At 44.8% G+C, this 22,088-nt stretch overlaps 1 protein-coding gene across 1 annotated transcript in view; it reads right to left on the reverse strand.

Annotated features, from left to right (window-relative positions):
• Positions 1 to 22,088, reverse strand: part of FRAS1 (Fraser extracellular matrix complex subunit 1) — a 593,853-nt gene that overhangs the window by 290,102 nt on the left and 281,663 nt on the right. The window contains exons 10-14 of the mRNA XM_013004822.2: positions 20,621 to 20,710; positions 18,557 to 18,592; positions 16,560 to 16,707; positions 14,382 to 14,525; positions 11,978 to 12,112 (exon numbers count right to left, since the gene is read on the reverse strand). Coding sequence (XP_012860276.2) covers positions 11,978 to 12,112; positions 14,382 to 14,525; positions 16,560 to 16,707; positions 18,557 to 18,592; positions 20,621 to 20,710 — 553 coding nt within the window. The remainder of the gene's footprint in view (positions 1 to 11,977; positions 12,113 to 14,381; positions 14,526 to 16,559; positions 16,708 to 18,556; positions 18,593 to 20,620; positions 20,711 to 22,088) is intronic.

The following is a 22,088-nucleotide window of genomic DNA, read 5'->3' on the forward strand; positions in this document are numbered from 1 at the left end:
TCTCAGAAGCAGATTGCCAGAACTACCTGCTGAAGCCCTGGGTGTAAATTCCAAGCACCAACCTTTCAGCTTAGTGGTCAAGCACTTAACTATTCGCATCATCCCAAGACCCCTTCTTTAAGCATGTTTGCATCTTGGTTGCTCATTTGGACAGAAATGTTAGATGCTGATGTTGAACCACAGAAGGGTGGAGTAAAGGAATCCCTGCACAGCCACAAGTAGAAAGTTAACAGTGTTTAAGCGATGCTCTAGAAGAATAATGAGCAATGTGCGACTTCAGTGTTGCACATAACTGTATGTATGTAGGTCTGCAAATACCACACACAGAGGGATTCTAATAAACTATTAAGACAGAAAAAAAATTACTAACCGTAGTGATTTGGGAGGGTTTGAGTTAGGAATTTTATCTGATTTTAATTGTGCTTTACATATGTCTTGCAATAAACATAAGTCTGTCTCAGCTTATCAGGGGCAAATTACTAAAGGAGGGAAAAAGGACGTAGCTCACTTCCCGATAGGGCAGACGGGTAAGTGGCCAGTTCATCTATCACCACCCCTGCGATACACCGAAGCCACTGACTGGTCTTGGGTAAAGGGTTTGATGTTTTAGCAGGGACTTCTGTCAACACAAAGTCGAACCAAAGGAGTCCCTTCTAAGCTGACGATGGCTTTAGAAAGTCCTCCTAAGGATTTATTTGACAAGCAGGCTAGGGTTCGTTGGTTCTTTGGTCAAAGAATGAAGGCAGATCCCTACTTTGCCAATATATGCATGGTAGCCTGGCTCCTTTCTTACCAAGTTCACATTTGCTTGTTGAAACTTTCAAGAGCCAAAGATAAGCTCTTGTTCTCCAGGATTCAGCTCACCAGGCACATTAAGTAAGACTCTCTCCCCTGTCCTACAAATAAACTCCTCTAAACCAAACCCACAAATAAAATGTACACTCCCTTGGTGCTCTCAAACACAGGGGCCTCCTAGTTCTCTCTTGATGAATCAAATGGGACTCTGAGCTTCTCTAGATTCAGCATCATCAGTAGCAGCAACGGCGAATGTCTCACTGATTCTGCCTTATGGCAGCTCCACACGTGCACATATAGAACTACATGCCATGGGCTTTTTTTGCAGGGAGGGGGTAGAGGGGTTGTGGGCTGATTTTTCTGAACTAAAACACCAGATCTTTCTTTCAAGGAGCTGCTAGGTAGACTTCAACCTCCCACCTGGTGGTAGCAGTTGAGTATTGAAACCACTTGTAGGACCGTGGGGATGCTGGATTTTCTGATTGACGACGCACACTCACTGCCATCGAGTCATTTCCGACTCATAGTGGCCCTTCAGGACAGCATAGATAACTGCCCACTGCAGGTTTCCTAGAAACTGAAGAGCCAAAGTGCAAAAGCTCACTGCCATCAGGGCGATTCCAACTCATAGTGACCTCGAAGGACAGAGTAGAACTGTTACTGTGAATCTTTGTGACGGTAAACCTTGATGAAAGTCAAAAGCCTTACCTTTCTCCTATGGAACAGCTGGTGGGTTCAAACTGCTGACCTTGTGGTTAGCAGCCACTATGCACCCAGGGCTCCTGAAAGCCACCCCAGGGACCATCAACCCCAACTATGCTTTTGATGGGGAAAGCCCTCAGACATCCTGGCTGCACTTGCAGGGCCCACGCAGATCTCAGCAGCGATAACAGGGAGGGGCTGCAGGCTCTGTGGGCAGCACGGAGAGGGAGGGGACACAGGGCAAGGGTAGTGCTGGGGTGAGGAATGGGGAAGAGAAAGAAGGCATGCCATACAGGCCAGCGAAAATAACTGGGAACCCTAGAAGCTGGGCAGAAAGCCAGAAGGCTTGTCACTAGTTTGTAATCCATCGTTGAAATATTTGGGGGTTCAGCGTTTCAAAAAGAATGGGATCTGTCTGGAAGATAAACTCTCTCGCCTTTGTGGCGGGTTTGCTTGGCTGGTATGCAATCTTTCTGTCCTGTCATTTGTCTTTTGGCATACACATCAAGGGTCTATAAGCAGCACAGACAAATGCCAAACACAGCCAGGTTCTTACTAAAGCCAAGGGCCTGGGCAAAACAGCCCCCAGCTGCTTCTTCCTTCTTGTCTCCATTTGTCCTGTACCTAAGTATCCAAAGAGAGAGTGGCCATGGAATACCACTGTCATCTGCCTCGCAGGGTCTGGCTTGGACAAGAGACTTACATTCTAGGATGCCAATCTGATTGTCCTCCCTTCTAAATTGCTTCAAAAACTCACCGATACTACCTATGTTCTAATGGCTCAGGTTTTTGTTGCTTTTTTTTTTCAGTCCTTTCACAGAGCTGGTAAGGCACTTAACTGTCTTCAAGAGGAGGAAAATGAGGGGGTGGGGGGTACAGAGGGAGATTCTGTAATTTTCCTAAGGCAACACCTAGCCACGTATTGCTGACAGAGCACACAAACCAAGGTAAATAAAAAACAGGTTACCCATAAGCCAACGTCAAGGCGTGCTGGTACATTCCTGTCCTTTCGCCTCCATGTAATGAGTTACCACATTTTTTTCTCCCAATAAAAAGTATTCTAGGGGCCCCCATGTGTGCTTGGCATTGTGGGGGATTCAGGAGTATATGATGTGTCCCTGCCTCCAGTCAGTCATGATTTTATGATTTAAGATTCCTTAGGTTTATCTTGTTAGCATGAATGGTAATGCATTCATACAGTGATTAAGTATCTCAAATTATCTTATTTGCTTATTTCTATTCAGCCATCCTCCCCCCATCGATCAAGTTTGACAGGGAAGTGGTATCTCTGCCTCACTGTTGTGTCCGGCTATCTGGAACAAGGCCTGGTCCGTAAAGCTGTTAGGAATCTGTGTCCGGCTATCTGGAACAAGGCCTGGTTCGTAAAGCTGTTCAACACATGTGTGCCATGAACAGAGCGGGGACACATGAGTATCACTTAAAGTAGTATGTTCTCCTTCTAAGATAATCCATCATTAAGTGTGAGATGATAATGGCTAAAAAATGTCAAGGACGATTTCAGAGAGGAGGTGAGTGGATCTGGGATTCGTTTTGAGTAGTTCATACAGAACCCGAGCAGCACTGTGGTTCAGGCAATGTGGCTGATAACGTCAATGTTGGCAGTTCAAACCCACCAGCAGCTCTATGGGAGAAAGATGAGATTGTCTTTGCCTATAAAGATTCAATATTTGAAATCCCACATTTGAGGTCTCTGAGTCAGAATCAACCGTGGGTTTGGGCTGGTAGTTGGGGGATAGAATTCGTACCTTCTATGAAGGGCACCTGGTGGTCCAGTCATTACAAACTGGGCTACTAACCCCAAGGTGATGGTTGTTGTTGTTAGATGCCATCAAGTTGGTTCCATTGACTTGATTTTGCACAAAACAATGACTTGATGCACAGCAGAACAGAACACTGCCTGGTCCAGCACCATCCTCACAGTCATTTCTATGCTTGGGCCCATTGTTAGAGTCACTGTGTCAATCCATCTTGAAGATGACCTTGCGCTTTGTTTGTTGCCTCCCTACTTTACCAAACATGATGTCCTTCTCCAAGGACTGGCCTCACCTCAGAACATGTCCAACGTATGTAAGACAAAAATTACAAGGTTAGCAGTTCCAAACTACAAGCTGCTTCTGGGGAGAAAGAAGAGGGTTTCTACATCTGTCAAGAGTTAGTTTCAAAAACCCAGGTCTACCCTGTCTTAAAGGGTCACCTTGAGTCAGCATCAACTCGATGGCATTGAATTTGGTATGGGTTTTATGAAGGAGACCCAGATTTGATTCTTGGCATTGCATAAGCAGCTACCACCTATTCAGTGAAGGCTTTCTTGTTGCTCTTGAAGGTTTCAGCAGTGTTTCTAAACTAAGATGAACTAAGAAAAAGAAAGGTTTTGTTATTTACTTCCAAAAACCAGCCACTGAAAAAATTTGATGGATTATAATACTCCAATATGCAACCAATCACGGGAAAGAAAGCATTTTCTTCTATTGTGCATGGGGCCACCATGAGATGGGGGTGACTTACCAACCAAGAACCAAACCAAATGAGTGGTGGCCGAGTTGATAGGAGTGTGCTGCATCCCAACTGCATGTGTAATGTGGCAATGGCATTGGAACCAACGCTCCAAATCTGGGATATGTTGGACAGACCCTAGTGGCTACCAACTTGACAATGATAATCCCAACAAAACAAGGAAGGTTTCTAGTTTTTGAGGAATTTAGAATAGTCACTTCATATGTGCTCTTGTCAAGAGGTTTTCCCAGGCCAGGGCTGGGCTGGGCTAAACCACATGCTGGAAGGAAATGCCAAGACCCATGAAGTCCTCCCTGCTGTGGACTTAATGCTAAGGGGTCACTGCTTCATTTCCACAAATGACTGGGCTGCTCTAGTCAACCAGAGTTCCAACAAATCATTAACTTGCAATGTTTCTTTGCTCAAACCACAGCTTTTAAATCTCAACATCAGGTCAGCACCTTCTATGCAAATTCTACAAGCTTGTTTATCACCAGCTTTCCCCTTAAATGCACCACAACACTGACCAAGAAATAAATAGAGATCTCCCTCCGTCCCTGGCCCTGCTGCATTTAATCTAAGAACATTTAAGGGAATAAAAGTGAATTTAATTTGTGAAGAATACAATCAGCTGCTCTGTTATGTTTATCTCTCCATGCGCTGATAGAAGTATAACTTATTTTAACTCAGACATTAATAGAACAAAGCTTTTTGCTTCTTAATTACAGATATTGTTTTTTAACTCCGGAGTCTGGAAAAGAAAGGAACTTCAGCAACAAACACCAGAGCTGCCTTTTACTATGCACATAACAGTGTGCCAGGCCCAATGTATCGACACCTCCAGACAGCATTTCTATAACCCTCCTACTAGTGCTTGAAACCAGATAATTTTCCCCCAGTTCCACAGGTGAGGAAACCGAGGCTCCAAGAGATTCAAAGACTTGTCTGAAGCCATGTTAACAATAGCACAGGTGAGATTCAACATGGTCCCACTCCACACAGATCTGAATAATCGCTTAATTCGCTAAGTTCCAAAATTGTAAGACCACAGAACATTCAGATATAGAGTCAACTATGCATGTTTTAGCTTCTGTGATTTTTCAATACCCTTGTGTGCAACCCCTAACCCTGTCCTACCTGCAAGCTCAAGATAGGCACAGACTGTTATTTGTCTTTCTCTCCTCAGCAACTACAGCAGTGGTCAAATGGGAGAGAGGGAAAATGTGGAGGAGGGAAGCCAGGAAGAACGGTGCAAAGTAGACATCTAAGTCTATCAACACATACAGTGGGCTAACTAGGTACCAAGGAGCCCTGGTGGTACAGTGGATTAAGCATTGGCTGCTACCCAATTGCTGGGCAGTTCTTACACACCAGCCACTTTCTCCTGAAAGATGAGGCCATCGGTTTCCATTAAGATGGATAGCCTTTGAAACTCAACAGAGTAATTCTATCTATTTTGACCTATTTGGGTCACTCTAACCAGGTAGTTAAGTAAATGGCATGTGAATTCGCTCATTTAATCCTTACCACAATGTGATGAGGTAAATATTAAAGTGCCTATTTTACCCATAAGGCAACTGAAGCACAAAGTAAGACAGTGCATGACAGAGCCAAGATTAGCATCAGGTGGTTTGGCCTCACTCTAGGCTCTGAACCATGGTGCACCATTCCCGCTCTGGCCCTGCAGAATGAAGGCAGTGTTTGCCATAGTGTTCACACAGCTCCACCTCCAGCCTTTTGTAAACAGTGTGCCCTGTAAGTGGACAAGCACTGATACTCATGTACAAGTGGGTAATTTCCACCATTCCCCTCTCAAGAGCTATAGTCTTATTAGCTACCCGTTTTAAACTAACCTCATATGGCTGTGCATTTTTCTTCCTATGGACTCTTATAACTAGAATTCTTATGTATATTCTATGGTCCTTCTGGCGTGGAACAGATATTGAGCATAAAAAGGAGCAAGACAGGCAAGAAAGAGTATTCTCAGAACATGGTGAGCTTAACTTTGATCCATATTTAGATTTAATACTAAGATTTCTCAGAAGGACTGGAATCACTATTTTGGTAGAGGGACTACAACAAACCCAGAGTAAATCGTACCCAAAGCGTCACATAGGAAGGCTTCCACGGGTTTGGGGAGGGGGATCCATACAGAGGTAAAGCCCATAACAACCAGGGTGAACGTGATGAAGAGATGGGCTACAGCAAGACAAGGTGGCAGGAAACAAAAGAGAAGCCCAGTCCTAGGACCAGAGATCAAAAGGAGTAGAAGGTGGGCAACAGGGGATTTGAGACCAGATCTAGCTGGAAGCCAAGGAAGCTTGAAAGCAAAGCACGTTCCCTATAGATGGGCCTACCATGTGTGGTGTGAGTTCAGAGGCTGAGTACACTGGTCTCTCACACTACGGGTTAGTGGCTGTTCAGATGCCATCAAGTTGGTTCCTACTCGTAACGGCAGCACCCACAGCAGAATGAAACACTGCCTGTTCCTGTGCTGTCCTCACAACTGTTCCTGTGTTTCAGCCCACGATTGCAGCCACCATATCCATCCATCTTCTTCTGGTCCTTCCTCTTTCTCCCTGCCCCTCTGTTTCACCAAGTCTGATGTCCTTTTCCAAGGACCGGTCTCTCCTGACAACATGTCCAAGGAGCACTCTGATAATACTTCTTCCAAGACAGATTGGCAGTCTATGGCACCTCCAATGTCCTCCACTAGCACCATAGTCCAAATGCATTGATTCTTTTTCCATCTTCCTTATTCAAAGTCCAACTTTCACATGCATATGGGGCAATAAATAATACCACATCCTGGGTCAGGCACACCTTCGTCCTCAAAGTAACACCTTTGCTTTCTATAGCGAGGTCCTGTGTAGCAGATTTACCCAATGTAATTTGCCCTATGATTTCTTGACAGCTACTTCCATGAGCATTGATTGTGGATCCAAGCAAGACAAAATCCTTGACAGTTTCAACCTTTTCTCCCTCATGATACTACCTACTGGTCCAATTGTGAGGATTTTGGTCATCTTTACATAGAGTTGTAATCCATACTGAAGGTTGCAATCCTTGATCTTCATCAGCGAGCGCTTCAAGTCCTCCTCACTTTCAGCAACCTGGCCTGGTTTTAGCTGCTCATATTGAGCACCTCCTTCACCTCTCCCCACAGACATAGACCATGTGATTTCTGTATATTTCATCTGGAGAAGTACACATGAATAGTTGCCTTTTGTGTTGATGAAAAGGTATTTGCTATGAACAAGGTACAGTGAACCCTCGTTTATTGCGGTTAATCGGTTCTAGACCCTACCGTGATAAATGAAATTCCGCGAAGTAGGATTCCTTATTTGTAAATCAAATATATTCATAGTTAGAGCATAGAGGACATGAAAAAACACCCTTTAGTCACCATTACACTCATATTACCCAATTTATTAAACGAAAAAGGGAAAATACAGTAAAACATTTTGGACGTTACAATTATCATTTATTATTTATTATATTATTTATGGCATCAAGTGTGTACAGTATGAGCCAATCAGTGGCAGTAATGACAGAGCATGCGCTGTTACGCAAAATCCGCGATAGAGTGAAGCCGCGGAAGTCGAAGCACGAAGTGGCGAGGGTTCACTGTATTGGTCTTGCAAAAATTCTATCCAGCTTCATTTCTATGACCAAACCAAAATTTCCAACTACTGTTCCTCCATCTTTCTTTGCTTATTTCCAACTTTTATATTCCAATTCCAACTGAATTCCAGTTCAAATAATTATCAATGCATCTTGAGTGCATGTTTGACCAATTTCAATGTGCAGACATTAGTAGAATTCTTCAGTACCTTCATCACAACTTTAGTGATTGTTGTGTTCCATTGTAATTTTAATGACTTCCAAGTGTCCTAGATTCATACTTCATACATTCTAGGTGTAATTATTAATTGATATTTGTAGCTATTCCTTCTCAATCCGAGTCATACCCCATTAGCAAATGAAAGTCCCCAAAGATTTATTCTTGCAGAGTTTACTTCATCCACGTCATCATGGTCAACTACTTTGAGAGGAGAGCTCTTCCTGTCATATTTTGAGTGCCTTTCGACCTGAGGGGCTCATCTTCTGGCACTATCTCTGACAATGCTGTTTTTATTCACTAGATTTTCAACAACGGACAATGTTTCGATGTTACCCAGAGGGTTTTTGGTGGCTAATACCTCTGAAATGAACAGCCCTTTCCTTCTCTGTAGCCTGCTCTCAGTCTGAAAACTCTGCCCAAACTTGCTCACATTGGTAACCGTGCTGGAATGTGAGAAACCACTGACACAGCATCACAGCAACACACAAGCCATCACAAGTATGACAAATTGACAGACTAGTTGGGGATTAGAAGCATACACCTATTTGCATATACCTGTCTCCTATTTAGATTTGTATACAAACAGCTTTAAGGGAGTGTGATCAAAGAATCAACCTCCAACGTTGGTGAAATCAGAAGAAATAAAGTGATACAGGAATGGGCAGCATCATGTGATTTATAACCTCAACATTAGTGTACACAACCACAAAAATATGACAATCATATTAATATTATCTATATATGTTATGTAAGGGAGCCCAGTGATGTAGTAGGTGACCTGGTGGGCTGCTAATACCAAGGTCAACAGTTCATATCCACCAATTACTCTTCTAGATCAATGTGAGGCTTTCTGTTGCCATAGATATTTATAGCCTCCAAAACCCATGGGGCGGATCTGCTCTGTCCTATAGGGTTGCTGTGAGTTGGAACCGACTCAGTGGCAGTGAGTCAGGTATTTTTGGTTGGGGTTATATAGGATATACACATATGCATATATGTATGTGTCTGTGTACATATATATTATTAAACTCAAGGGGGGAAATCAAATGATAAGGATGCCGAACGACAAGCTTGTGGTGCGGGGCGCTGTGTCTCCTTCCACCCTTCTTGGGCTCACCTGCACAGACTCTGTGGTTGACGAGACATCGCTACATGCTGTGTGCCTCTGTCCTGCATTTTCCACTCTGCTCTATTTTCAACAAAGTGTGCATGAATCTCAACCAGGTAATTTCTGAAAATAAGTTTCTTCATCACAGTGTTCACTTCTTTGGGTTTTGATGGGTCAATAAAATAGCAAATTACCCCAGTCATAACATAAATGATGTTGCCAAGAAGAATCAACCTAGAAATACCTATTGTTACCATAAAATGCATGGACCTTTTTGTAAAGTTCGGCATGTACTGGAAGAGCAAGCACCGGCTGGCTGACCGACTTCCAAGGTCACTTGTGAAAAGTCACCAAAAATGGGACAAGGGAAAATACCAAAGAAGAAGAAGGAGATGAAAGAAATGCTCCAATGCTGGGGAGGCTTATTTAGAGAGATGATTCGGGTAGTCAGTGCCAAATTGTATATGGAAATTGATCACAAGTTTAATTTTCATTTTTAAGATCTCCCTCCTTTCTCTTCCATCGCCCCTCTCGCTCCCTTCTTGCTCCTTATTTTATGCATAAAAATGCAACCAGGCTGAACTAAAGCAAATTGGTTTAATTCCCTGGAGGGAGCGTGAACAAATTTTCCCAGAAACTTTCTGCTATAGGCATTTGTGTGCGAGTATGTGGATGGAATGTGGAAACTATCAGCTACGTAAACCAGTAACAGAATGAAGCAGCACCCTTTCAAAGTGTCCTAAAACAGCACTAACATCGCCAATTAAAACTTCAGCGTCAAATGAAAATGGCAAAAATAAAATTAAAGGCAAATGCATATGTATGGTGCGTGGGGGTGGTGCATGTGCATGCACGTGTCGAGGGTAGAAGTAGTACGGAGGGAAGAGGACATGAATTCCCTTTTAAAGGCACATTTTGCCACAGAAGCAGTAGCAGGAGGGCTCTTTGATAGGACAAAAGAAAGAGGTAAAGTATACAGTCAATAATTTCATCAAACTGAAATGTCAGCATTAGACACACACAAGGCATTTGTATGTACCCACTTTGAGCCTTTTTAAAAAGAACAGGTAAACAGAACACGGAAAGGTCTGACTGTGAAGGGCTCTTTTCCTTTTAGTGCAGAGAGTTCTGTGACTACGTAGGTCCTTCAAAAGCCACGAAGGGGTAGTGTGTTCCTTCATTCATCACACACCTGTTCAACAAGCACCGAGCACTTTGTGTTGCCCTTACTGCTTGGGATAGAGATAAGGAAGGAAGGCATTCTTATCAACATCAAAGAGCCCCCAAGCCAATCGCAGAAACTTGCCCTTCTCTATCTTACAATGTAGAGGTGACAGGTCGTTGTCACGTCCCACTCTCCTGAAGTCACAGTGGCATCAACAGTAGCAGGTGGTCCTTTGAGGATGATCCCCAACCCTGTAGTCTCTGCTTGTGACCATGATCTACAGTAGAAGGACCAGCAGCCCTCCTTGACCTGGGACTTTTGTAATGCCTTCAGGCTCATTCTGAGTGCACCTTTTCTTAATACCACATACTCATACTCCTTCATTATTTTCCCTCGAATGATTGTCCTGAAAATCAAACCAAGAGCGCAAAGGGAAGGAGCACATGAGCTGACCCTCGGACTTGTCATCACAGCCCACCCATCTCCCACCCCGCCGCACAGCTAAGCTCTCAAGGCCGGGCATGGCATCCAGACCTCCCTGCCCCCATCTGTTCTTCAGATTTACCCACTACCACACTGGCGCCATCGGTTCTGAGCACACCTGTCCTCTCCCAACAACAAACTTATCCCTCTGCCCCGATCGTCATTTCATCATGATCCTGTCTCCCATTTGTGAGATGAAAACATTCTTTTGTATTCAACTTCTTTACTTGTAGCCATGATTACAATTGCCGCTAAAAAAACTGGTCCAGTGTAAACAAGTTAAATTATATGGCTGTTTCCATCCTCAGAAAACATTACGATTAAATAAGAATCTCAACTAGATTGTAATGAAAGACAAGTGTGTGTGTGTGTGTGTGTGTGTGTGTGTGTGTGTGGATGCCATGTGTTTTTGCTTCTGTGCATACACACACCCAAGGGGCTTCAAAAAGTTCATGAGGAAAAATTATATTGAAAGAAAACAATTTTCCCAAGAACGTTTTGAAGCCCCAAGTGTGTGTGTGTGTGTGCTCGTGCATGCACACATACGTGCATGTGTGTGCATGTGTACGTGTGCTTGCATGTGCGTATGTTTCCATCCCCTGGATTGCACAGTTTGTACTTTACTATTAACTGAAGGATGATGGTTCAAACCCACCCGGCAGCACATGGGAGACAGACCTGGAGATCTGCTTCCATCAAGTTCACAGCCAAGAAACCATATGGAGCACTCCTGGAATACAGAGATCAGAACGCGCTCAATGTCCACAGGTCTGTAGATACACAGAATTCATGGCAAACTGTCATTAAAAGGTCATGAAGAATTTCCATGGACTTTCTGAAGCCTGTGTGTGTGTATGTGTGTGTGTGTGTGTGTGTTCATATGAAAGAGTAAATGTATGTCTCCTTTTATTTCAATAGCCTCCAAACCCTTAATATGCTATCACTTTTCTCCCCTTTAGGTGAAAGTGAATTTTAAAGAGATTTCTCCCTACTGCTTTCATTTGGGCACTGTGTATTTACGCTAGAAAGGTATCGAACTTATGACATCCTGGACCAAAAGTAAGGTGTTAATTGAACACTGTCTCCATAAATAATGACCGGTGTTAAATGAATGTCATCTATATAAGTACACAATCGGTGTTAAATAAAGGAGGTCACCCTGTCTTAGGTTTCTGTAGATCTTTCAGACATGAAGTCCCACGTGCACTCCCTGACGCACTGATTTGAACTATAAAAACAACATACATTTCCCTCAGCCCTCAGCCCACTGTCCTTCCATCCCATTCGGAGTCTTTCTCAGAGCTCCTTCTCTCACTTGAAGAGCCTGAGACCCCTGGAGGGGAGGGACGGCCCGGCTGGTGAGTACCTGCACAGGAGCGGTGCTCCTGGTAGAAGCCGTGCGCACAGGTGGGCACACACTGGCCGTGCTGCATCAGCAGGGGCGCCCGGCAGGATGAGCACTCTAGCTCACTGGTGCATGTGGCGCACTGGGACTGGCAGGCTGGTTCCCGGCAGGTGGGGAAGAAGAAAAAGAACACCGTGGTTATTTAGGAGTTAGCTCACCGACACCATCTCAATTCCAGTTCTTACGTAGCCCCAGGCTGAGACCCCCCCAAGAACAGGAAACTGTGGAAAAGTCATGTCAGCATCTATCAGTTATAGAGAGCCTACCGCACAATAGAGAGCCCACCGCACACCGTGCCCTGCTCTAAGTGCTTCGCACCTGTGCCAAGGCATCGAATCCTCACCAGCCCCCTAGGGGTCGGCCCCAAGATTAAGCCCACCCTTTCAGGTGAGGAACAGACTCGGAGGTGCAGTCACGTGCCCAATGTTGCATGTCTAGTAAGCAGTCAGGCTCGTGGTAGTCAACCCTTTCAGGATTCAACCATTTCCTCCACCTTCCATGGCAGAGATGTCAATAACTTTCCAAATGGCTAAAGATATCAATCAGAGGAGAGTGCAGGGAGAAGTGAGCAATCACAAAAATAGCAAAAGTGGCTCATGCTTCCAGTCCTGCTGGCATCCTAGATCCTATACTAAGTGCTTTACATCTGTCAATTCCCTTCATTCTCATAAAAATCCTTCCGAGAAGCACTGGGCCGTGACCTCAGTTTAGTGTTAAGTGTACTGAGGCCCCAGAACCTTTGAGTTGGTTCCATCTCCCAGTACCACTTCAATGACCCTACAGGACGGAGTAGAACACTAGCTGGGGGGAGGTTTCTCCGGCCGTCACCTGTATGAACACAGCTGAGCTCTTTCTTCATGGAGCAGCCAGTGGATTCAAACCTCTGACCTTCGGTTTGCAGTCAAGTACTATAACCACTGCGGCATAGAGACGTTAAATACTTGCAGCCCGTGGTTGAACCCTTCAACTGGATCGTTGCTCCTAGCAGGAAGACTCTTAGGAGCAATTCCCTACATGGCAGGGTTAGTTTGATTTACTTTTAAGCGAGGAATAATCTCCCAGAGAAGGGATCTGCTTCTCAGATGTATGAAAATCCCGAAAGGTCCCTACATTCATGCTGGCACCCTTGGTAACCGACCGAAGGTAAGTGGGGTGCAGAACAACCTCTGGCTCCCCAGTTCTCCATGTGCAAAATGAGAACACGCTAGTAAGTGATCTCTAAGGCCCACGGCACTTCTCAAGCTCATCCCTGGATTAGGTGAGGGTTATGTTAAATGGCACTAACTATCCTAATGATTCGGACATTGAATAAGAAAGACCAGGGGGAACCGATTGCAATGATCGCCTTATAACAGCTCCCGCCCAACCTGATGACAAACAACAGAAACATGGGTGAAGGGAGACAGCGGACAGTGTAATATATGAAAATAATTTATAATTGATCAAGGGTTCGTGAGGGTGAGAAGGTGGCGGGGTGAGGGGGAAAAAGGAGCTGATACCAAGGGCTCAAGTAGAAAGAAAATGATTTGAAAGGGATGATGGTGACCTATGTACAAATATGCTTGATACAACGGATGTATGGATTGTTGTAAGAGCCCCCAATAAAATGATTTATTAAAAAAGAAGGAGAACAAGGAAGACTGAAGCCATTCCTGGATCTTCCTTCTCTCTTGATGGGCATGAGGTCCCTTCTGCTCTGGAATTGAACATCTTTTAAAGCGCTGCAGATTGGCAAAACTGAGAAATGCCCTCCCTAGGGTTCCATCCAAGAACACACACATTTGTCTGGGACGAAGAACAGTCAGATGCTCCTGACTTGGCTCACGGACTTCGGACATGTGGGCCCTGACGAAGGCCATCACGTTTGGTGAAGCAGAGGGGCAGCGACAAAGAGGAAGGCCTTCTACCAGCTGGCCTGAGCCAGTGGCTGCATCGATGGGGAACCACTGCGGGGACAGTTCTGTTGTGCAAAGTCGGCCGCCGTAATTCAGAACTGCCTGACTACACCTACTACAACACACTACCATCCTAATAATTTGACGAAATGGAAATTTTCAAAATGCTCAAAAATATTCAAAATGGAAACACCCAGCCATGACTACCTAGTAACTCTTAAGACCTCCACGTCACGTATCTCCATGCAGGCACTGACAGACCCATCAAATGGGTTAGATTAGAAGGAGGAGGCCTGCAGGCCAAGAAGCCAGGTGACCCATAGGCCACAGGATGACCTGCCTATGGCTTTGGGAAACTGTGCCTTTTTTGCTTTCATGAGTCTCTCCTCGACGATACTGAATCTCCTTTCGAGAGGAGCTGCTTGCCCAGCACACACGGCCACCTCTGGTCTGTCCGCCCTGAGCCATACCTAAGCAGACACCGCCGGCTTGGTAAAACCCCAGAGTGCAGCTGTGCACACAGCGTCCGTCCTGCAGTAACTTGGTGGGATCCTGGCAGAGATCACAGTGATCTGGAGCTCGAGAACAGGTCAGGCAGTCCTTGTGGCAATGAGCTAAAATCCAGGATAAAGACGAAAACTTGATAAAGCCCCTATGACTTATCCTGTGTGCTCCAGAAAGGGAATCACAAAGTTAACAGTTGTACAGAAGACAAAAACAAACAAAATACTAAAACTTAGGTATGGAAAAGGTCCGCACACAGATTCAAAGAACCTTTCGTTATCTGAATGACGTTCACTGGACAGAAAGCACGAACTGAAGGCCCAGATTGAAGGCTCAAAAAACATGGCTGAACAGACTCAATACTGGCTTTACCAGCAGGAACGGGGAGGACCAAACCCTAATAAAAAATTTAAACCAATTCAATTATTTATCATTTTCAGATGGTCCAAAAGTTTGGCAAGCAAAAACTGTTGACACAAAACCTTAAGTTTTAAAAATAGTTATTATTTCCTGGGCAATGGGAGGTACACATTTTCAGCCAGTTTCCTTGACAGCCTCCAAAATTTCAAATCTCATTCTGAATAATTGAAATGATCACTGGACTCAGTGGTAATTGCCAGCAAAGGAGTCTTGGACCTGATTTCCAAAATAAGTAATGTTAGGCTAAATATTTGTTTTGGAAAGCCACTTCAGAGAAGGTGCTGTAATTAAAGTATAAAGTGGCTTGCTTCTCCCAGGATGAACTCTTCATAGAAACACTAGGATTAGCCAAAATAAGTTGAGTTCAACAAGAGCAACTGCCAACATGAAAAATTGGAACCCACAGATGAAAACAATTAATTATGAAATATGAATGGAAGAAAATGCCATTTCTCCAAGAAAGCTCAGGCTTATAGGCAAATTACCACGCAGCCAGAGCAGCTCCCGTGCTTGCCAGCAATTATTAACTGGAACTAATTCAACCCCGGGTGATTTGAAAGCAGAGTTGCAGAACAAGTAGATAAAATTTTTCTTTTGGAAGAAATTAATGAGTCTGTATATCTCAAAAACCCATTTGAGAACTCCAAAAGAACCATCTGCTTAACAGAGTACCTTAAAAAAGAAAAGAAAAGGAACATTCAGAAATTCTTGGGGCAATTATTTTCCTATCTTCAACGGTCCAATGGAACGTTCCATTGGAACGGTCCAAACACACAGACTTGACTTTGCAAGTTAATCGACAGTGTGCCTTTTTCGAGATTTATTAGGGAAGCTACAGGTTACAATTCATGATCAGGTCCAACGTAGGATACAGTTTGCCAGTCAGGACCATTGGGGGCCAGACTCACAGGCAGGCCTTTCCCTGGGCTCCCGGGCCTGGCCTCTGGCCCCCACTTAGGATCCAAAGGCACCCCAATCTGCCAGGAAGCCTCCTGGGTGATGGCTCTCAGCAATACTGCTCCAGGGGCTGGCATGCCCATTGGCAACCACCTGGCTCCACAGGCTGGGAAGCCCCGCAGGCCATCTCACACCAGTCTCCTGATTCTGCTGCGGCCACTCCCTGCCCCCCCACCCCCCCCTGCTGTCTTTCTCAATCTCCGGTGGTTCAGATCTCCGTCTCTGTCTGCCGGGGTTGGTAGTAATCTTAGTCCAGGGACTCTGGGCCCAAAGGCCACAGACATTGCTGGATCTTCTCTCTTGATGGGCATGAGGTCCCTTCTGCCCTGGACTGGAATTGAACATCTTTCAAAACATTGCAGATTGGCAAAACTGAGAAATACCCTCCCCAGGATTCCACCCACCGTATCTGCACTGCCCCAACACCCAAGGGTGCTGCACGCACACCTGGTTTGCATTATTAAGAAGTTGTCCAGTTCCCGAAGTGAGCCCACATCGTGTCTTTTGATTTTCACAACCATTGGGCAAGGTAGATAAGGAATATCTTAGCAACATGAAAGCTAAAAGTTTTGAGAGGGCAGTGACTTGCCCAAAGTCACATACTCATCACAGGGGAGGCTTGGCAATCCCACGGACAAAGATTAATTAGCATCATTAGTTAGAAAGTTCAGGAAGAAACAAACCAAACTGCCCACCAGGTGACCAAGTAATCTGAAGAGGGGGGACAAAAGTCCCTCTCAGCAGAGAGAAGTCAGACGTGAACCTACCCGATGTGCACTCTGGACAGCACTGGCCCTTCACCTTCACAGCTAGTGTGGCCACTGGGCAAGGTGGACAGGAGGGCTCGTAGCAAGTGACCTGAGCCCCCCGACACTCACACACCTTGCAAGGGCCGGCCTTCCACGTATCCTCCTCCTGCGGAAACGAAAAGTGCGACATTGCTCTCAGATGGCAGTGATTCCACCCGATTGGCTGGCAGGGAGCCAGGGATTTCTGGGAGGCCTGAGGTACTGGCTGAGGGGGTACCGCACAGCACCTATCTATGCCAAATCCGATTCGGAAAAAGGACAGTCAGGAAGGAGTGCTGCGTCTAAAAGGGGAGTGCCTCCCCACTTCGTTTCTAATTGGCGAATTTTGATATGTGGAATTAAATATTTAATATGGGTAGCACCACCAACTTAACGACTAACTTAAGGTTGGCTGTTTGAAGGCACTCAGAGGTCCCCGTGGTGCTTCCTCTCTGCAGCTCCTCGTGGGCGGCTTGCAGAGCGCACAGCCAGGAGAGGTCATGAAGCACAGCCCTGCTCCGAGACACACAGGTCCCCGTGCGTCACCACAGACTCAGGGGCACCTGCATTGGTGGGCTGTCTTTTAGCATGGGACCTACACACCTGGAGACCCTCAGTCCAAGCCCTCTTGGGTGACCATCCCAGATGATTCTTCCCTAGCCCAAGGCACTGAAAACTTGTTTTTCAACCCCTCTCCCTGCAGAAAGTAATATGGGGGATTACAGTGCACCTAGTGATTAGCAGGTCCATTAAATACACCCTCTGCAATCGCAGGTAACGGGGTTAGCCCTGCATTTCCTTACCGGTGCTACAACACTAGAGTCATTGTATTCTTAAAATTAAAGCTTTCTGGAGGCCCATTTTTAGGGGGCTATAGAAATATCATGGGCTTTCTCACGCTGAAATATTCTTTACAGCCAAGAAAATTATGGTAATAAACATTACAACTTCAGCAGAGAAGCCAAAGTGAATTATTAAAAAGAGCAGTTCAATGGACAGTGTAAGAGATGAAATAATAATAACAATATATAATTGTCAAGGATTCACAGGGGAGGGAGGGTGGGGGAGAGAGGGGTAAAAAAGAGGAGCTGATACCAAGGGCTCAAGTAGAAAGAAAATGTTTTGGAAATGACGATGAGAACATAGGTACAAATGTGCTTGGTACAATTAATGTATGGAATGCTATAAGAGCTTTAAGAGCTCCCAATAAAATGATTTAAGAAAGAGAGAACGACACAATTTTGTTTGAAGTCTTGCTCACCCCTGAGACAGGAAAGGGACCAGGCTTCCTACCAGAATGTACGGGGTGATGAGGGACATGAGAGAGGAGAGAACCGGAGACTGTTTAAATAAAATGTCGATAAAAGCATTTTTAGGTCCACTGGTGTTAAACAGCACAAACCACTGTGGATGCTATTTGGCCACAACGAATTGTGACTTTAAAAGACGGAGGAACATTATCCATAGAAGCAGAAGTGCTTCTCTGCCTCTCTTCCCTCTCAAGCCAGACCGAGTCCCTGGCCTCTTTAGTCACAAGGAAGCCCCTGAACTGTACGCCAGCTTGGAAGAGCACGCACGCTCACCCTTTCCCTTAAAACACCCATGCAGCACTGCCCTCCACACTTGAGAGCAGGGGCCCGCAGCAGAGCACGCCCCAAAGCAACCCTTCAGCACATGCAATTCTATGGCAGATGAAGCTCTTTTCCTGGGGAGGGAAATTAAGGGGGAAAATAATTATCACTGCAAAGGGAAAAGAAATCTGTAGGGCCTTTGGTGTTGAGGGAGATCCACTTGCAAATGTAGGAAAATAAGCAGAGAGGAGCGATGGATCAAAGTCTTTGTTGTCATTCACTATTAGCTGCTAGCACCTAATAGTCACCAAAAATTAGCTGCGAACAGCAGACAAGCACCAAGGTTCCCAGATCGCTTATGCAGGTCATTACTTAAATCAATTTTATAAAAATCTATGTACTTACTGGAATACGTGCAACTTCACTAGCATTGGACGACATCTGAGGATAGAGAAGAATGTATTTATCAGAACACTGAAAACACCATTAGGCTGATCTAGTCATGTCTTCATTAAGAGCTATCCGTTTTCCTCCCAAGTACCATGTAACTTCGTTCATTATGAGTAACGATAAAGGTGATCGGTGCCAACCACCAGCCAAGCACGCCCACACGGAATGCAGACAAGGAGCCCGGAAAATGTTCTTGAATTCCTGGTTCTTGTTTGAGGACTTGGCTTCAGTCCCCTTCACTAGGAAGGACTGCGCCGTCATGGGGCCTACACTGACAGGGTACATTCTTTCATTCCGGACAGTAAAGTAGTTGTACTTATTTAAAATCACCTGATGTTCTTTCATTCCCCCAGTGGCTTTAATTTACCTTCAAAAGGGAACCGTGAAAAAGATGCCACCATTGTGCAAATCAACCCACCATTGCTAGAGAGCCCTCCATGGCCTGGATTCTTAAGAAACTTAAGAAACTTCCTAAGAAATGATTAAGGTTATATAATACCACTCTGAAACAAGGCAAATCACAAAATAATAATACCCAATTTTAAGCACAGCAAAAAACCCCTGTTTGGCACCATTCTAAGTGTTTTATGAGTGTCACCAGCCCTGTGATAATGTAGGTATTGCTACCACTCCCCATTATAGAGTTGAAGATTAAGGAACGTGTCCAAGATCACAATGAGTGATCACCTAGAGGCGCTATTATTATTGATGTCCAACCTAGAGCCTGTACTGTTAACGCTGCAACATTCAGCAGATATAGAATCGCTGACAGACCCAATTCACTCAGATCACAAAGACAGACGTTTTTTTGTATAGGCCATGAGTTCACAGTGCAAAGCATCGGATCTCAAGTCTTGTCATTCTATTCCGACTGGTAGATGCAGCGGGTGTGTTTATGACCATATTTTCATATTTTCAAGAACTCACTGTCTTTCTCAACATTTCAAAATCCCATGTGGAAAATATGGGCTACATAAATTAGAAGAGATTAAGCCCCTCCCCCCACGGGGTAATATAATAAAGACAGGGAAAGAAAGAAAACTGTAGCAAATGGCACTCCATCCAAGCCATCACAATTTCATCTGCTTGACCTCCCAAATACAACCATTTTCGCCACATCCACCACAACCTCCCTCCATCAAGCACTGACAACTAACCTTCTAACTAAACCACCCGTTTCCAGCTGCTTCCGCTCGTGTCCCTGCCCCTGCAGCAGCCGAGCTGGCCGTTAAGTGATGTCCGCTCCCAGCACTGCTCTTCTTCAAACTCTCCAGTGGTTCCCCTCTGCCCGAGGGTAAAACACCAGGTCTTTCACATGCCTTTCCGGCGACTTTCCCAGCCTCAACTGGACTCCCTTCTCCCTCCTGCACCTTGTTCCTGCCACACTCATCTTGTTGTTGCTGCTCGGAGATGCCCAGTGCCTCAGTGCCTGTGCATGTGCTGCTGTCTCTTCTTGGTGACAGTCCCTAGACAGTCATGTGACTCATTCCCTCAGAGTGTGCTCACGGTGTTTCCTTGCATGCAAGAGGACTCCTTGATAATGCTATGCTAAAGAACATCCCCCTCTCTCTCCAGCTGCTTTAGCTGCTTGATCCTTCCCAGCTCTGCTCACCACTGGACATGTGTGTGGTGCTGCCTGTGTCTCACACTGGAACATACGCCCCATCAGAGCAGCAGACAGGTCAGCTGTGCTCACTTCCGCACCTCCACTGCCATGGAGCCCAGTCCCTCTCACAGTGCCCCTCACAGAAGTTGCTGAGACTACATCTTTACAGAAGCAGATAGCCTCATCTTTGCCTCCACAAACAGCTGGTGGGTTGAACCAGCGAACCTTGGGATTAGCAGCCCAACACTTAACCCACTATACCAGGAGGGTTCCTTTTCTAACACATAGTAGGTGTGCAATAGCACTTTTTAAAGCACCTAAGTGGATAAAGGATGAAAGAACTCATTCCATTTCATTAAACATGGAATTTTTTTTAAAAATTAATGCTTTGTTATTATTAACCAGATACTCACAAAGTCTGCATTTTCTTCATAAACACAGTAGCTGTTCCTCGAAATGCACTCAGGGCAGCATTTTCCCTCTACGTGAATTAATTCTTCACCCTGTAGAAATAAGGATTGCAGCGGCACATATCCAATGAACATCCACAGGGAGCAAGGGAGCAGGGCCAAATTGCAAAGCAGCTGGGCTGCCTGACTAGGAAATGACAACCTTTCCACACCGCCCATGGTTCTCTCTACCCCGGTGCTGCCCCTTCCCAGGAAAGCCTAGTCCGTCCAGCACCCCCAGCTGAGGGCTCTTATTCCAGGGCTGCCCATACTTGTGCACTAGTCCTGCCCATGACCAGGGGCTCCCGGAGATAACATGGATGGCCACGGTGAAGGTGATTGTCTTGGAGAGTTATGCATCAAGCCGTCTTAATCAAAGAAGGTTGGAACTTGTAACTTTGGTTTTCATTAGCAGTGCTCAAAGGGAAACAAAGTTTGCTCCTGAATGCAAAGTCTGACGTACATACAGCAATCCGCAGACATTGATTCTGCAGTCACAAACCAATTATTATTCAATATGCTGAAACTTTGACTATGACTCAAAATACGAAGTCACTATTATATATATATATATATGGAATGCCACACTAGAGGAGTAGGGATTTAACTTTCAAATCTTAGCAGTTTAAATTTATAACATCAATAGATTTAAACATTGTTTTCATCCCACTATAATAAATGCTTGCTGTAAAAAATTTAAACAATTCCAAATTCTATAACTAAAAGGTCCCTTGCAGCCCTACCACCACTGGAATCTACTGTTTACAGTCCAAGCTGTACTTATAATTTATCACATGCAAATACTAGCATCTAATATCTGTAGGCTAAAGAGCGTTCTTTAAAAAGCATTCTCCACTTTCAGAAGACACTTCTCCTTTCTACAGAATGATGTGTCGCAAGTGAAGACATTTCTTAAGTTTGGATCTATGTCACATTTGAAATGCATTTCAAAGTATAGGAACCTTGCTAAGTGAACAATGTAAAACTGCATAAACAGAACAATTGCGATGTATTTTATGTTTGGAAAATTGAGCTAAATAAAAATAGGAAGGCATTGGTTTTGCACGATGGCAGCAGCAGCTCCTTGGGAGAAAGACGGGGCTTCCTGTCCTGTCAAGAGGTACAGAAGCCCACAGGGGCAGTTCTACCCTCTTCTGAAGGGTCACTGTGAGTTGCCAACGACTTGATGGCAGTGAGCATTAGAAATGGATTTTCACATCTTTACTATTTTTTCTTGAATATTCAAAATGTTCTAGAATGAACATAGATTATTCTAATAAAGAAAAACAAAATTTTAAAGGACTCTTCTACAGAAGAATACCTGGCAGACTGTTCTTTTCAGGTCATTGAGACGTTGTTTCCAGAAAAAAGGTCTATACAGATCACTGTCCATCAAAATTCACTGCCAATCAGAGGCTGACACTGCGCAGTG

The sequence above is a fragment of the Echinops telfairi genome, unplaced genomic scaffold (assembly GCF_000313985.2).
Source record: "Echinops telfairi isolate 266 unplaced genomic scaffold, ASM31398v2 ScPeMD7_7468;HRSCAF=8506_0, whole genome shotgun sequence".
NCBI lineage: Eukaryota > Metazoa > Chordata > Mammalia > Afrosoricida > Tenrecidae > Echinops > Echinops telfairi.